The 18124-nt window shown below is 36.6% G+C and overlaps 1 protein-coding gene across 1 annotated transcript in view; it reads right to left on the bottom strand.

Annotated features, from left to right (window-relative positions):
• The window catches only part of LOC127953542 (potassium channel subfamily T member 2), an 80250-nt gene that overhangs the window by 10743 nt on the left and 51383 nt on the right, over positions 1-18124 (bottom strand). Inside the window, exons 8-16 of the mRNA XM_052552717.1 lie at positions 17383-17466; positions 16973-17067; positions 15963-16143; positions 11933-12097; positions 11562-11698; positions 10166-10229; positions 9614-9722; positions 1692-1800; positions 518-574 (exon numbers count right to left, since the gene is read on the bottom strand). Coding sequence (XP_052408677.1) covers positions 518-574; positions 1692-1800; positions 9614-9722; positions 10166-10229; positions 11562-11698; positions 11933-12097; positions 15963-16143; positions 16973-17067; positions 17383-17466 — 1001 coding nt within the window. The remainder of the gene's footprint in view (positions 1-517; positions 575-1691; positions 1801-9613; positions 9723-10165; positions 10230-11561; positions 11699-11932; positions 12098-15962; positions 16144-16972; positions 17068-17382; positions 17467-18124) is intronic.

Below are 18124 nucleotides of genomic sequence, written 5' to 3'. Positions count from 1 at the left end.
AATATTTTTGTGTAACAGAAAATGAAACCTTAAAATGAAGTCTAGCCTTTGCTAATTTTCCAAATTTTTACCCCCTCATTTTCCTCACCTAAAAATAAAAATGCATGTACTCTCATGTCTGGAAAAGAGCAGCTTGGAAATTATTCCAAATTTGTGCTCCACAAAATAAAGGAAATATGAAGGTGAGTAATTGATGACAAAATGTAATATTTTGGGGAAACTATTTCTTTGACATGTCCTGCAAATGTATCCACAACTTGCAGTTCAACTTGGGAAAACGCTCTATCTTACAGATGGGCAAAACAAATGAAAAACACTTGATGTGTCTTTGACATCCCTGCGGATGGCTGGGAAGATGAAGGGGAGGTGAGAACCAGAGGGTGTGGGGGAGTGTTAAGATGGAGGAGGTGAAGAAACAGGGATGCATGACACAGAGCTAAATTCACAGTTTATGGGATCTTTGCTGCTGTGTGTATCGATGTGTATGCATCAATATTTGACAGTCGGTGGGTCTGACCTGTTGAGGGGCTGGAAGGCACCTGCTCGCTGCTTGAAGGCCTCTGAAGATGCTGTTCTGATAATAACAAATGCAACAGTTAAACACATGCTGATGGTTCGGTGCTCAAGGACTCTGTAAATCTGTCCTTCATCTCGTCCAGTAAATGCATGTTTGCAGAGACGTTTGTGCACATCATCCACAGAGCACTGTGTTTTATTTTAGGCATCGTGTTTATGCAAATATATACAAAAGAGTTAAACAGAGTGCAGCATTCGGGTTCTGGAGGTAAAAATGCCATTCATTTTCTCCATAGGGAAAATGATTTTTAACGTTAACTTATAAACCTTTAAAGAGAAGTCTGTTATGAGCTACGAAGTTGTTAATCAATGGTGTATAGTTTAAACTTATTTAAAAATAAATCATATTTAACAGTGGAATTTGTGATGAAAAACTACATTACCCAGGGTTCTGAACAAATATGTCCACCAATTAGAAAGCCGTGTGAGCAAACTGCGCTTTTTAGGTACTCTGCATGAAGCACTTCCAATGATGTAATCGAGTTAGTGTCGATGACCCTGCAATAAACTTAAAATATATTGATTCTGTGGATATCATCAACTACTTTAAATGGATGGTTGGTTGTATAGTTCACCATCTTTTTAAATTTGCCATTAGCAAAGCATTATGGTATTGTAGTTCTTTCTCTCTAAAGCCATTAAATACAGTCTGGTACCTTTTTCAAATACTTTTTGCTTCAGATAAAAGTTTGCAATGCTCAATTCATGCAATGCTCTGGTTGGTTCGATCCATAACTTATACTGGTTTAACAAAGGCTGTTTTTAAAATTTATACAGGAATAATACACAGGGGGAAAAAAAAATACTCCAGAACCAGCATTGCTGAAAAAGTGGATGGACAATAATTCATGCTTTTCACATCCATTTAACATCATAAATGCCACAAATTTCTTTTAGAACCAGACAGAGGCTGTTTTAGTTACATGTTGCCCTTAAAGATACATATTTCAGTAATGTAATAATGTACATAAATGTGTTGGTCACTTTTAATGTTAGTCAAACAACCATTCTGTCCAAATGGGTGATTCATAAGTTAAAATCTGATTAGATGGAATGCTGTAGTCAAACGTCTGGCTACTGCGATGAATGAATTTGAGAGGGATGTTTATACTCACTGTCCTCTAGAGGAGTGAATCAATAAGGTGATCAGGGTGGAGGTGGCAGGACACACACAGTTGAGGGCCAACATGGCATACTTAAACTCTTCCTCACAAACCACATGGTCTGCAAAATAAACACATGGGAGAAATGTTTATTCTCCGATTTCTGTTTCACGGAATGTGTTTTCATTACGGAGGAATGTTCAGAACAAGCTCTATTGACATTATATTGATTACCAGAGAAAGTTATTTTGAAATAATTAAGCATGCACAACAGTTCATGGGGCAAAAGGGTTTAAAAGTATAAATATGCAGCTTGTATTTTCTCAAGAGCTTTTTGTGTGGAAATGTGTGCTATTTGAGCTGTAAAGTTGTCTAAGTTGCACTAAGTTACTAGGTTAATGTAATTAGTTGAAAGAAAAAAGAGATATAACTTTGCAAGGTAGGTAAGCAGTTTTATTACACTAATGTTAATACTGTATGTGCAATGCATATAGGAATTGTAGGTATACTCTCAAATTAGACTCTATTGCTCTATGGACATCCACTGAAAAATGTATGACAAGAGCATTTTTATTAAAATTTTGTAATTTTTGCACCCATTATTATTTTATTTTATTTATTAAATTTTTACAGTAAAAACTTTGAAATGTTATTATATTTTTAAATAACCTTTTTCCCTGTAATCATATTTTAAATATAAATAATTAATTTAATGAAAAGCTGAATTTTCAGCAGCCATTATCGTGCTGCTTCAGAAGTCATTCTGCTTAATATTTTTGTAAAAATCACGATACATTTTATTAAAAAGTTTGAAAGAACATCATTTATTTGAAATATAAATGTTTTGTAATATTGAAATGTCTTAATTGCAACTTTTGATTTAATGTGTACATTTTAATTTAATGAGTAGTATTAATTTATTTTCTTTTTCTCTTTTTTTTTCTTTCTAAATAAAGATCTCATGCTTCTTTAAAGGAATAGCTCACCCAAAAATTTTGAAGAATTTTGAAGTACCAAACATTTGTTGATCCCTGCTGACTTCCTCAGAAGGGAAAGAAATACTATGGAAGTCAATGGGGAACATCTTCTGTTTGAATACCAGCATTCTTTAAAATAACTTTTTTTTATGTTAAACATAAGAAAGAAACTCATACAGGTTTGGAATGAAATGAGGGTGAGCAAATGATGACAAAATGTGAATTTTTGGGTGAATTATTACTTTAAGTCCCCTGCTCAAAGCAGCTGCCCTATTAAACAGAGTGAACACACATCAGCTTCAGATCTCCACTGCCATTTAAATGCCAGCCAGTGTACCAGAAAAACATACAAAGACAGACTTAGTGCAGAAAAGATGTTTATGAATCCTTAAGTGTATGTTAAAAAACCAAATTACACATTCATCTGGAGGGAAAATAGCATTTACTGCACTAACGACCTCTCAGGGATGGCGCGCAATTTTCATGTGGCTTGTTAGCAGTGAGTGAAAACACATTTACTAATTTTGCTAATTAGGAAAATGAGTCAATAAAATCACATTAGCATTGATGAAAACATTGACTCCAGATGTGTATTTTGGCTACATGTAAAACATTTACTTCAATTTAATTCAATGCAGGATTGGACCAGAGTCAAAACATACTGGAGAAGAAAACCACTCTCAAAACAAAAAAGATGTAAAAGTCTAAACCGTTCAACCCGGCTGCTCTTCTGAGAATCGGCTCTTGTGCGCTCTCTCTGGGCCTTACCAGTCCCTTTCATTTGGTCTATTTTTGGAGTTTTTCCTTTTTTGTTCATCAGAGGATGCAGACATCACCTCTAGGCTAGATAGCTTATTAAAAAACCTGTGTTCCTCATTTCTGATCGGAAATAAACGATAGGAGTGCCAACTGTTTCCTCATCCTGTTGCTTTCTGCTTCTCTTTGTTTTGTCTAATTGAGAGGGAAGTGGCAGAGTCATTTTTGCTTTATTAGGGTGGATGTGTTAACCATGTGCAGTATGCTTGGAATTGATGATGTTGCTCTAGTACAATGTTATTTTTTCTCTGAGAGTGGATTTAAGAAAATACCAACCAATTTAAGCACAGGACAAATTATGTGGAATGTGTGAAGTGTTATAAATATATATATATAAAGGTTTTTTCTTTTTAAATGAACAGTCTTTTATACGACAGGCCAGGAACAACTGACACAACCATAGCTGGATTTTATTGACATCTATTCAAACACGCTACTCGCCCAAGGAGAGGAGAATGCTCCGATTGTTTGAATGACACGAGTCAATTCAGAGAAATGCGTAGGCAAAGGCACGAAGAAGGATTGAAGGTAAAATTGTGAAATGAGGAAAATCACGGGGAGAGTAGGACTGATTGTTCTCTGTGGAACAATTTAGCAACATTTCAGCTTTGAAGCTAAAATATAGTGTTATTCAAACTAAACTAGACTCTTTTTTTGTACCTTTTGAACTGAATCTGTGTTATTGTTTTAATAAGCATCGTGTTTTCTATTAAATGTTTAATTATTGTTTAATGATTTTATTATGTTTCTAGTGAAGATCAAATGAAATATTTTTGTTTATTTTTTTCTTGTCTGATCTTTGTTATACAAGCAGTATTGTTTAGACTGACATTGTTATATATTTTTGTATTCAGTGTTTGTTATATTATTTTCCCAAAAGTGTTTCTTTTTTGTTTTGTTCTGTCAAAGTGTTGTTATTCTCATAATATTTCATATTATATTGTATTATTATGATTCTGATTACTAATGTTAATCAATCATTAACAAGGCTTGTTCTTTTTTGTTTTGTCTTTGGGTTATTAATTAAACAATATCATTCGTCTCATTGTTATTGTAACTTCATAATTAAATAAGTCTTGTTCTTATTCTCTTATGTATTATTCTCCACGTCAGGCTGAAGTAGCGGAGGCAGCACTTGAAGACGCACATTCACTCATAAAAATCAAATGGTGAATTAGAGACCTCTGTTCCTCCTCTTGCAGACCCTTTCTGCTCAACCACTTCATCTCCTCCACCAACTCCCTCATTTCCAGCAGCCTCGGAAAGTGCACGTTGACCTCGGCTGAATTGGGGCTGTGGCACAGCAGGCTAGAACACTGTGATAATTGTATTTCTAGATTCCCTTTTTTTCTCTAAAGCTGCTGTATTTGTCCCCATTCTAGGAGTATGGTAGTGAGAGATTGTGGTCATTCTGTGAACCCCAGCCGGACGCCAACAACAGTGCCACTTTTCTGCCATTAGCATTAATTAAAGCAGCATGCCGGTTATGTTTATGAATGACCAGGCTGTTGATATAGCTACGATAACACGCTGCAGAACTAGAAAGTGCAGAACTGCAAACATGCCCAAGGAGAGGAAAAGATAATCAATTAATGCAGCAAAAGTCAAACAAAGCAAACAGTGGTCTAGAAGTCCCAGAATAACTGTTTCAGATGTGAACAGACTCTGACAAACCTCTCTGTGAGCTTCTATTGCATTGATACAAACATTAAGGTGCGATTAAGCTATTTGTAGAGCTGAAGTCAAGTCTCCAGCCGTACTCATTTATGCCACCCACACAGCCACTTAGTGCATATATTCCAGGCAGTGTCACAACACACCGCTATGCATAGAAAAGCTGCATATTGATGCGTTCCGCCGAACTGTCAAGAAGCAAGCACTCTGTAAACCACCAAGACACCACGCCGCCCACAGGGGATAACCACCTCTGTCTGATATGAAACACAAGCATGTATATCGCAAGTGTCATTCCAATAACTCTCAATAAAAAAGCACATTCTTATTCATGATCCTGCTGACATGTTGCAAATACAGCAGATATAACAAACATTTGGCAAATGCATCAGATGAGAAATATACTTTTGGGGAAAGTATGTCCAGTGTTTTCATAGTCTGGAAAGATGGCATTATGCATGTTATGCATTCTGCTAATATACTATGCAGAGTTTGGGGGTAACGCAAGTTACATAATCAGATTACTTTTCTAAATTAACTAGTTAAGTAACACATTCATTTTTAATCTAGAAGAAAATATCTGAGTTGCTTTTTCAAATACGTTACGGCAGTTACTTTGTTTCCCATGTACTGACTGACAGCTCTTGTGTTGCCATGTTGAGAGAAATCGGGAGTAAGTGCAAAGCATTGTGTGTGAATATGAAGTTACTGTAGTTCTAGACTAAATATGAACAGGTATTTACTCATCTCAAGTGCACAGAAACAGATTCAGTATTCCTCCAGATGAATAAAAACAGTCATCACTCCGTTCTCATTCTCTTCTGATGGGTGACCAGCAGCTCTGGGTTTTTGACTGACAGATTGTGTGATAGTGTGTAATCTGTGGTTGATCTCTGGGTAAAGCTCAGTGACTCTCCAGCTGCCTCAGTCACTGACTCATCCCGTCCCTTCCTCCTCCGCCTTCTCATTGACTCCAAAACAAGTACCGCCACCAATGCTGTGCAGACCATCTTGCTCTCAGCATCAGCGACGCAGGAAATGTGGCGCTATAGGTCATACATGAGAGGAGAGAGCAATGCATCTTCTTCACATTTTTCATCTGCTGCTCATTGGAGCGGTGGCGGCAGATGCAATTTTGAATCTCTAATCATTGCCTCACATTTAACTCACATCCTATTGCACAGAGAAATTCTCCATATCATTTCCTGGTAATAATCCTAAAATAACCCTCACACACACACACCACAGCAATCGCGCAAACATGAGATGTGCAATACGCCACACTTTAAGGTCCTGCTGCTAAATTGGAGAATTATCGACTAGATGACTAGCTACTAAGTTACTAGTAGCATTGCTATTTTTAGCTAGTAATAGTAACTCCCCAACACTCTCGCAAGGAGGTCAATTGAATGAACACGGATCCTATTGGTTTCCAAATGGAAAAGAGCTGTGAAGGCTGGAGTGCAGGTGGAGGGTGAAGAGAATGAATTTTCTTCACTTTTCAGACACAATCAAACCTCAGCGGCTGATTGAGAGAGCTGAAGCGAAGGCAGACAGGTAGTGCACGCCAGTGGATGCCTGGTTATTATAGTTTTGAATATTTTATCTGGTTTTGTTTCAGTTTCAGTTTATCTTTAGTTCATTTTAACAGCGCATTAATATCTTGACTTGTCTGTTGTTTATACAGTATTGTTCAAAATAATAGCAGTACAATGTGACTAACCAGAATAATCAAGGTTTTTAGTATATTTTTTATTGCTACGTGGCAAACAAGTTACCAGTAGGTTCAGTAGATTGTCAGAAAACAAACAAGACCCAGCATTCATGATATGCACGCTCTTAAGGCTGTGCAATTGGGCAATTAGTTGAAAGGGGTGTGTTCAAAAAAATAGCAGTGTCTACCTTTGACTGTACAAACTCAAAACTATTTTGTACAAACATTTTTTTTTTTCTGGGATTTAGCAATCCTGTGAATCACTAAACTAATATTTAGTTGTATGACCACAGTTTTTTAAAACTGCTTGACATCTGTGTGGCATGGAGTCAACCAACTTGTGGCACCTCTCAGCTGTTATTCCACTCCATGATTCTTTAACAACATTCCACAATTCATTCACATTTCTTGGTTTTGCTTCAGAAACAGCATTTTTGATATCACCCCACAAGTTCTCAATTGGATTAAGGTCTGGAGATTGGGCTGGCCACTCCATAACATTAATTTTGTTGGTTTGGAACCAAGACTTTGCCCGTTTACTAGTGTGTTTTGGGTCATTGTCTTGTTGAAACAACCATTTCAAGGGCATGTCCTCTTCAGCATAGGGCAACATGACCTCTTCAAGTATTTTAACATATGCAAACTGATCCATGATCCCTGGTATGTGATAAATAGGCCCAACACCATAGTAGGAGAAACATGCCCATATCATGATGTTTGCACCTCCATGCTTCACTGTCTTCACTGTGTACTGTGGCTTGAATTCAGAGTTTGGGGGTCGTCTCACAAACTGCCTGTGGCCCTTGGACCCAAAAAGAACAAGTTTACTCTCATCAGTCCACAAAATGTTCCTCCATTTCTCTTTAGGCCAGTTGATGTGTTCTTTGGCAAATTGTAACCTCTTCTGCACATGCCTTTTTTTTAACAGAGGGACTTTGCGGGGGATTCTTGAAAATAGATTAGCTTCACACAGACGTCTTCTAACTGTCACAGTACTTACAGGTAACTCCAGACTGTCTTTGATCATCCTGGAGGTGATCATTGGCTGAGCCTTTGCCATTCTGGTTATTCTTCTATCCATTTTGATGGTTGTCTTCCGTTTTCTTCCACGTCTCTCTGGTTTTGCTCTCCATTTTAAGGCATTGGAGATCATTTTAGCTGAACAGCCTATCATTTTTTGCACCTCTTTATAGGTTTTCCCCTCTCTAATCAACTTTTTAATCAAAGTACGCTGTTCTTCTGAACAATGTCTTGAACGACCCATTTTCCTCAGCTTTCAAATGCATGTTCAACAAGTGTTGGCTTCATCCTTAAATAGGGGCCACCTGATTCACACCTGTTTCTTCACAAAATTGATGACCTCAGTGATTGAATGCCACACTGCTATTTTTTTGAACACACCCCTTTCAACTAATTCAACTAATTGCCCAATTGCACAGCCTTAAGAGCGTGCATATCATGAATGCTGGGTCTCATTTGTTTTCTGAGAATCTACTGAACCTACTGGTAACTTGTTTGCCATGTAGCAATAAAAAAATATACGAAAAACCTTGATTATTCTGGTTAGTCACATTGTACTGCTATTATTTTGAACAATACTGTATGTTTCATTTTTATTTTTTGGTTTTAGTACAGTTAAAATCTTTTTCAATCTATATACAAAGACTTCATGATATATATATATATATATATATATATATATATATATATATATATATATGACATTGGAGAAGAATAATCTTATACTTTTTAGACAAAAAAGCATAAAAGAGAAACATATGCCTTTTGTATGCCAATTTTAAGTGTTAACAATTAACAATCCTCACATTAATAATTATAATTAATCAACTAGTAACTTAAATCCTCTGGACTGGATATGAGACGTAAGAATATAAGAACGGTAATACAATAATAATATAATAAATATAACAATTTGGGGTCTGTAAGTCTCTTACCATGGCCTTGTTTATTTGATCAAAACTATAGTAAAATTATACAATTTAAAATAATTGTTTTCTATTGTAATATATTTTACAATGTTTATTTTTAATGTATAATGTATATTTTATTCCTGTATTTTTCAGCATCATTACACATGATACTTCAGAAATCATTCTAATATGCTGATTTACTGCTCGAGAAACATTTCTTATAATTATCAATGTTGGAAACAGTTATGCTGCTTAATATTTTTGAGGAAACCGTGATATATATTTTTTCAGGATACTTCGATGAATAGAAAGTGACCAAAGTGATCAAAAGTGACAGTAAAGACATTTATATTCTAATGCTTTAAAAGTCTTTACTGTCACTTTTGATCAACTGAATTCATTGTTGCTCAATAAAAGTATTAATTTCTTAAAAATAAAAAAACCTTATTGACCTCAAAGCTTTGAACAGTAGTGTTTTTATATGATTTTTTTTTCAAACCCCTAAAAATCCCCATTTTTACATTATAAATATTTTTCACTGCTAGTTTCTAGTCCGTGTAATATTTTTCTTTAACAATAACAACACTGGCCTGCACACACATAATCTATTGCAGACATGGGGAATGGGAAGACTAGGAAAGTAAAAAGCATTATCCACATTTCCACAACTGAAGAGGGATATTAAATGAGTTGAGTGTTGAAGGACACGGCTTCAGAGAGAAGGAGGCTGCCTCTCAACAGACTCACAAATGTACGAAGTGCATAAAAAATCATACTCTCTACACCTGCATCCCCTGAGAGAAACACATTTTGAACGCTGACCTGCGAACTTGATGTGGAACTTATTCTCAGGTTTGAGGATCTGCACGTAGAGAGGGCAGTTTGGGGCAAAGTCCTTCACGGCCCAGGCCCTAAGAATGGTCTGATGGTCCTGTGACACAGAAAACAGACAGAAAGAGAAGCACATGAACAGAAGTACACCATTAGTCATAGTGTCTGCTCTTACGTACCAGCCATTACCCTCTTTACAGAGACATTAACATCTAAAGTGCCTGACATCTAGGTGAATCTCATTAAAACATGTAGAGGCCACATTTCACCACAAAAATTAAATTATATTTAGCAAAAAAGAAAATAAAGCCTATTTTTAAGACCATTACGATGTTTTTTTTTCAATGTAAAATTATTAAGCACTTTTTCCACCAAATTCCAGACATCTACTTTTTACTTAATTAATCTCCAATTATTATTTTTTAATAATTTAAATGAAAATTCAAATGAGCTATATTTAAATTTTAATGAGGTAGTAAATCAAATATCACATGATGAAAAAATACACATTTACATAATATACTGGAGATGTTTGAAACGTACAGCGGCAAAGCGGTCCACTTCAAACCGGTTGCTTAGGATAAAACAGGCTTCGGCATCATCCATCCTGCAGCCAATCATGACGAAAAGAGGTCAGAAAACAGAGCCATGTTCCATAAAAGGGGAAAAAGAGAGAAAGACAGTGAACAGAAAAGAAACACAGAGGAATTAAAAGATGTAAGTCAGTTTCTTGATCTGATATCTCTGGCATGCTATGAATTACCTCAAAATATAACTCTAAATCATCCCTCAGGTAAAAATAATAATAATAGGAAGTGTGAGATCTAGCTGATAAAAAAGGTTTTCTTAATCTGTTAGCGCTGCTATGCTAAGCTATCAGGCTAAGCTGTTAGCTTGCTACCTGAAAACAAATTAAAAAAAAGATCATTAACATATTTCATGATTGGGACTACATACAGAATTCTCCATCAGGCACCTATCAATTTAGTAGAAACATTTATTAATAAAGTTTTGCACTCAAGTGCATCAGCGAGTTACACACTGCTTTTAAAACGTTTGGTGAACATTGCAGTGACTGTAAGTGGAGTACTGTAAATGAGTGAAATGTATTGATTATGAGTTAATGAAATGATTGCACTTAGATAATATACATAGATATTTCACCTTTAATATATTTAATCATAAATAGGTGCATTATACCTCAACCTGCGATGTTCCTTTACATAACTTGCAGATATGCAAGTATGGTTATTACATAACCATGCAATTATAGTTATTACACAAATTACATAAGTATGGTTAAAAAAATAATTGTTTTACTAGTAGTGGTTTCTATTGTGAACCACACTACAACAGAACTTACAGGACTTACAGCAATATTGTAATTTACTCCTTACTTATATTGTCACTGAACTATGGTTAAAGTGTACTGCTGAATGTAATGACAAGCATTTATGGTAAACCAAAATATACTTTGATGTAATTTCTATTGTAACTTGTATGTCATGTATTTAAATAGATTTGTAACTAATGACAGAGATGCAATTTATTGCATTTAAAATATAATACATGTAAACGTAATATCAAATAACACACAATCAACTATTTTACATGTACTTCAGTTTGTTAGCCAACACATCAAAATAGATGTACATCTTCAAAACATGATAAAAATGTTATAAAAACAATGATTTAAAATATACTTTGAAGTAATCTTATAATTTGATACCATTACAACATGCACTTATTAAAAGTGTTTAGAAATACTTTAATGAGTGTGACTTTAAATACATCACAGTTATTTAATTAATATTATATAATCTGCAAGTACATTTTTAAAAATCCCTTTGTACAAAGGCACATTCAATACAATTAAGCACACTTCTTTTTTTACTTCAGATGAGTTGAATTGTTTATATATTTATTCAGCAAATCTTACTTTGCCCTCATTAGGTCTTGATCTTTGAGAGCAGATCCCTGCAGGTAGATGACCCTCTGAGCCCATAGTGGGATGTGCAGTACCCTTCGCACCTGGACGTCCATCTCAGCGGGACATAAGATGACCACATAGTAGTCCTGGACACGATGAGCTCAAGTTAGTAGAAAACAGGGTCAGACAGACACTGCAAGCTAATGCAACCCGGATCATACACGCATAAATAGCTTGATGAAATTCAATTTGATGTTCAGTTAATCCTAGGACAAGAACCTCAGCCTCCAGCACTCCTGAAGAGGATTAACTGAGCTCATATTAGCATGAACGTACACACATTTACATGTGCGGGTGTACATACGCACACGCATACCAACCTGCAGTCTGGGGTGAGCGAAGAACTCGTTGAGAAAGTCCATGAGGAGGTCTATCTTGAGACAGCTGACACACAGCACCACGTGCTTCTCAGTCTGGGCACGATATCGGCTGTAGTTCCCTCCAGACTTCTGTCGCTCCATCCACAAGAAAGCCAACTGCTCAAACTATGGGGAATCCATGTGAACAAAGCTTCGTTAAGACAGTTTGACAAAGAGGCATCAGGCTACACATGGCTTCAGTCAGGTTTTCAGAACCTGAGATAACTATGTGAAATTAAGCTCTATGAGCAAACAAAAAGGTGTCATGGAGTCCACAATACCTCTGACAAAGACATCAGCAGCAAATCATTTAAGACCTGCAAGGTGGAGCTTTAAATTGATTACATTTGTTGGTCCAGCACACCCCATAGATGCTCAATCAGATTGAAATCTGGGAAATTTAAAGGCTAAGGCAACACCTTGAACTCTTTGTTATGTTCCTCAAACCATTCCTGACCAGTTTTTGCAATGTGACATTGTGCACTATCCTGCTGAAAGAGGCCATTGCCAATGTGAACATGGTTTGCAACCATCTTTAGGTAGGTGGTACGTGTCAAAATAACATCCACGTGAATGCAGGACCCAAGGTTTCCCAGCAGAACATTGTTCATAACTACTCACACGCACTGAGCTATCCACCTGATCTAATAGAAAACGTGATTGATCGAACCAGACAACCATCTTCCATTGCTTCATATCTAGTTCTGACACTCGCCTGCCCACTGTAGATGCTTTCGGAGGTGGATAGGGGTCATCAGGGGCACTCTGATTGGTCTGCAGCCATGCAGAAAACAGTGTGTTCTGACACCTTTCTATCTTGGCCAATGTTAGGTTTTTAGCAATGTGAGCTACTGTAGCTTTTGTGTGTGGACCAGACGGGTTGGCCTTCGCTCACCACATGCATCAGAGAGAGTTGGGCACCCATGACCCTGACACCAGTTCACTGGTTCTCTTTCCTTGCATCACTTTTGGTATTTACTAACTGCATATTGTGGGACACCCCACAAGACTTGCCATTTTAGAGATGCTCTGACCCTAGCCATCACAATTTGGAACTCCCTCAAGAAGTCCCTCAGATCTTTTCACGTGTCCATTTTTCCTGCTTCCCCCGACAGGTGCCACTGTAACGATATAATCAATAATAATGTTGCTTGTCTTATGGACTACGTGTGTTGTGGATTGTGTGGGTGATATTGCCAGTGAGCTTCTTTTATGTGTTTCTGTGCAAAAGCGCTCAGACGCATGTTTAATAGGGGGCGTAAATATCTGACAGAATTCTTTTCTCCTGGTATTGAGTACATAAAGGGATTCTCAGCTAAGATTCGAGGTGTTTTATTGCGAGTTGTGGGTAATGTCTGCTATTCAGGGGCTTTCAGGCAAGGGCAATTTGGGAATTGAGATTTGGCACTGTTTAATTGCAATAGAAAAGCTTCGAATAAAAAAAAACTCATTGCAATGTGTGCACCAGGAGCGATGGGATACAGCGTCTGCCGTCAGTCTGTGTGGTGAGATGGCTCTCTGCGGGCCATGAGCCATACTGGAGATTTCCCCTGTCAGGCCAGAAACAAACACAGGCTTGGCTGTAATGCTCACGCACCAGCTGTGTGTAGGGGGCAGCAGTAAATGTCACCTGGTGTTTGTAGATGAAAAGAGTAGGATGGCCTCGCTGGAGCCACTGCCATTTCCTGTGTGATGGGAACGTACCAGCCTCCCAGAGAGAAATCTGGGAGGGAAGCCCTCACATCACACATGAAAGACAAGTTCAAGCTCATCTCATTCCCTCCTCAGCCCAGAGGGAGGCTCGTGCTCGTGAGCGAGTGTGTATGAGACTTGTTTGGGTGAGAGAGTGTCAGTAATACATGGTATATGTTGAAGGGGGATGTGAAACGTGTATCATTAAAGTGCTGTGTACATGGAAGCACGTCTGTGTGTGTCAGACTGTGAAAACCACCAGCTGTGACGCGTCTCATGGGGCACTTATACACAAAAGTGATTTGGCTCAGTGCTTTTGTCACCATAACCACAGATCATTTGCATAAAATATCTGACAGTTATGTGAAAGGACAATGCAGAACTACTGTTGAGGAAACCGAGTGAAGTCAGGATAAAATACTTTCTATCCTTTACTAAGCTCTCTGTAAATGTTTCAGAGTAATTCAAAGGTTCAAAGCTCTTCATGCGAACGTGCTGAAAGTTTGATGTGATAATCAAGTGGGACAGATGTATTAAGAGGACTTAAGGTTTGTGTCACTAGTATAAGTTACAGTACGAAAAGAATTATTGAAATTGGTAGTGTAAAATAAATACAGTATAAATAATGTTTGCTGTATAAAATAGTATATATAATACAATTAAATTAAATTGTTAAACATAACCAATAATATTAGTATGATTAAATCATTTCAAATATATATTTTAAAATCTTTTCTAGTTTAAAAAGCTGAAAGTTAAAAAATAGATATTTCCATGACTTTTTGATTATATATATAAGTGTGTGTGTGTGCGTGTGTTTGTGTGTTTGTGTGTGTGTGTTTTACAGTGAACTTGGTGTTTTACCGTGAACTTTTGTTTTTGTTTTCGTTTTGGTCAAATCAGTAATTACTGTACAGTGACAAGGTTCTGAAATTAAAATGAGCTTGGGGAGAATTTTTTACCAAAATTAACTAAAAATGGCTCTAAATTTTGAGATGTAGGGACAAAACAGTTTCTTTATGAGGTGTTGTTTTTAATATTTATACCATTTCACACAAGTAATAGAGTTGTTATCACAAAATATTCGTGCAATTGCAAATCTGATAATGGTCGTATACAACAGTTCAATAAAAAAGTAAATCAATAACTTGATATATTGCATCAATGACAATAGTTTCAAACAAACTGAATGAATCTGTGTTTTCAATGAATCAGGTGAGCTGATGATTCAATGACCCATTCATAAAAACAGTGCTTCACTCAAATACGTTTTTGGCTCCCTACTGTTTTAGTTTATAATATCATTTCAAATTTCCATACTCAGAGTTTTATACTTAAAACACTAATCTTATAAGACTATTTATGCAATTATAAATGCAGTGTGAATGCATTTATGCCACTTCTGGCATATTCATTATTCTGAATTAGACAGTAAACAGTGCAATGATGTATTTTGATGATGTTGATTACGTTTGATTTGTAGCAGCCCTATAGTGTCTTATGTCTCTAATGTATTAATTTATTAATTAAATGTAAGAATGAAATATATGATGCAATAATGCATTAATTATGTATTACCTTTTTCCCTGTAAAGGTAAAAAAGTTAAAAAGCCACCTGGAAATATAAAAGTTAATTTCTATCACTGACAGTGTCATAAAATGAAGAAAGGAAAAGTGACTGTACTGTATGTACTCATTATTAAATGTTTACTCCAGTATTTCTCCCTCAATAACAGTTGCTCCTAAGATCAGTTGCTCCATTTGTCAACATCAGTTGACTAAAAATATCCAAATGGGTACACAGCGGTCTTCCATGTTTCTTGCTTTGGGCTCCAAGATGCCAAAATATTGCTATGATTATTACTGCCTGGCAGCCACTGCAAGTTATTGTACAGAAAGAAAATGATAACTTAGGTTATTCAGCAATGCATTAAATGTGGATGTCGCCGCTGTGCATATAACATGCTTACATGTGTGCACATACATACCGCAAACTTACTGATATTCAGACAAAGAGGAGACAGCGAGTGCGATATAGAAATATCAAACAGTTCAATAAACAAGAAGTCAAACAACACACAGTGGTGGTGTGCTGTTGTTCCTTAATGTATCAGGGGTTTTCAACAAACTGGTTGAGTGAATAATTCAATGACTGACTGAGTACAGTCTTGACAGTATTGAGTACAGTATTGACTCGTCAGTATCATCAGTTGCATGGATTATTCAGAGACATATGTATGTATATATAATGAAAAGGAGGAGGAAGAAGAGTTGTCATTGTCCGACTGTGTTTATTTACCTGTATTGGTAGAACTATAAGAGCCACACAGATCATGATGACCACCAGTAGCTGAGAAGGCCAGATCTGAGGTGTAACGTCACCAAAGCCCACAGTAGAGAAGGTGACAACACAGAAATACAGAGAGTCAAAGAGCGTCAAGTTGTTCCCTGCCCGTTCCAAGTGCTGAATACCACAAATACTGGAAGAGAGAGAGAGAGAGAAAAGGGACTAAGAACACCTCACACGTGGATTTAAAGGCATAGCTCACCCAGAAATGCAAACCTGTATGATGCTATTTTAAAACCTTTTTAGAGCCTGATAGACGTAGTCACTAAGAACCGTTGTTATAATCTTTAAAACTTATACTTGTGTCCCATGAGGAAACAAATTAACAGCACATGGGAAAGGACATGGTGGTGAGTAAATAATCTCGGAATAAACTATCCCTTTAAAGGCTTTTCCGGTGGACAGGTTTGCCGGGATTTGCATGTGTATGGAAAGCCAGTAGGTTTATATCCTCACCGGATGGTTTGGAGCACACTGTGATGAACACGAACCAAAACACAAAAACGGTGTGGTGAGCCACACGCAAGACGGCGTGATGCAAACCCTGTTTGTGTGTCCGTATGTGTGTTATCTTTGAGTACAGCCAGTGTGTGTGTTTGTGTGTGTGTGTGGGTTTGCTCAGTGTTGGAAGGCCAGTTGAGTCAACATGCAGCTGTCAGTAGTGAAAAGGTCATTAATTTATCCCCTTTCTGTTTTACAAATGCACCGGTACCCTGCACATTCAGCACCTCCCTGCTATTTACTTCACGGAACAAGAGAACACACACAAAACATGGCGTTTAATTAATTTAGAGACGTCATCCTGTCAACTACTGACCAGTCACACAGACAGCAGCACATTAGTTCCCATTCTGCAATGTACAGTGCAAAAAGACCTTGTTCGACATGTTCACTTTTAACATTTCTTGCACCAAAAGCAATACATATATACACATCTCTTCTTAATTTGGTTTTTCTCTCACCAAGTGAAGATGAGGCAGACCAGGGTGCTGATGAGGATGAGCACCTGGTTGAACATGGCCGAGTGTGTTCGCTGAATCGCTCTGTGCAGGTCATTCTGAAAACAACATGAAGGAGGAGAGAAACAGAGAGATAAAAGAAGGCAGAGATGAGAGACAGTGAGACCTTTAATAACACAGTGCCATTGCGCTTGTCCTTATGATAAAAACCCAAAAACACAATAATCTAGAGCTCTGGAAAATTCGATAACCAGCCAGCTTTCAGCAGTACAGGACAGACAGATTCAGGAACATAAGGCATGAGGTGGAAGTGAGATAGAGATGGAGGAAAATAAGGGCTTTGTGATGAAAGTGGATAAACACTGACACAAATGCTCAGGAATAAGGGAGAGAGGATAGGCTTGATTTCTTACAATCATGTTCTCTAGAGCGTGTTTGGCCAGCCAGCAGTTCAGAAAAACAGGAATGAACAAGTTTCTGAAGGAGGGCATAATCACCTGATTGGAAAGAAAAAAACACTTAATTTCCTTTAATTCAAAGAGTTTTGTGATACAGTATAACACACGACACAGTTTCTGCCACCACAGTACAGGAGCACTGCTGTGGGCTTGATGAATCTTCAGCATTATACATATTTTAGTTATTTCTGAGAACATGTAAATTATAAAAAACAACAGCTTTCTATTTGAACTGGTGCAGTTCTTTTTAATGTATCAGATTATTCAAACAGGAACAGTCAATCTGAATCAACTCACTTTTTTCACTGTGCCTGGATTATTCATACATAACCACAGATAAGGCTGTTATGAAATAATGTTAAATAATGCACATTTAGAATGCAAGTAAAATCTGAATCAACCTATACTGATTTGTTGTAACAATAATAATAATAATAATAATAATAATAATAATAATAATAGTAAGTAATAAAATTAAACACAACATTGTTATTATTATTATTAATGTTTGTTGTTGTTGTTATAATAAATATCATAATAAAAAGTAACATAAACTAATTTGGTTTAACTGTTAGTCAAATTGAATTATTATGTTATGCTTTATAATTATAATAATAATGCCAGAATCAAAATATGTTTTGTAATTGTTAGTAAAATAACATCATTCATATATAATGTTTAATAATATTAAAAACAA

Source organism: Carassius gibelio, chromosome A3 (genome assembly GCF_023724105.1).
Source record: "Carassius gibelio isolate Cgi1373 ecotype wild population from Czech Republic chromosome A3, carGib1.2-hapl.c, whole genome shotgun sequence".
Lineage (NCBI taxonomy): Eukaryota > Metazoa > Chordata > Actinopteri > Cypriniformes > Cyprinidae > Carassius > Carassius gibelio.
This window is presented reverse-complemented; position numbering and strand designations above follow the sequence as displayed.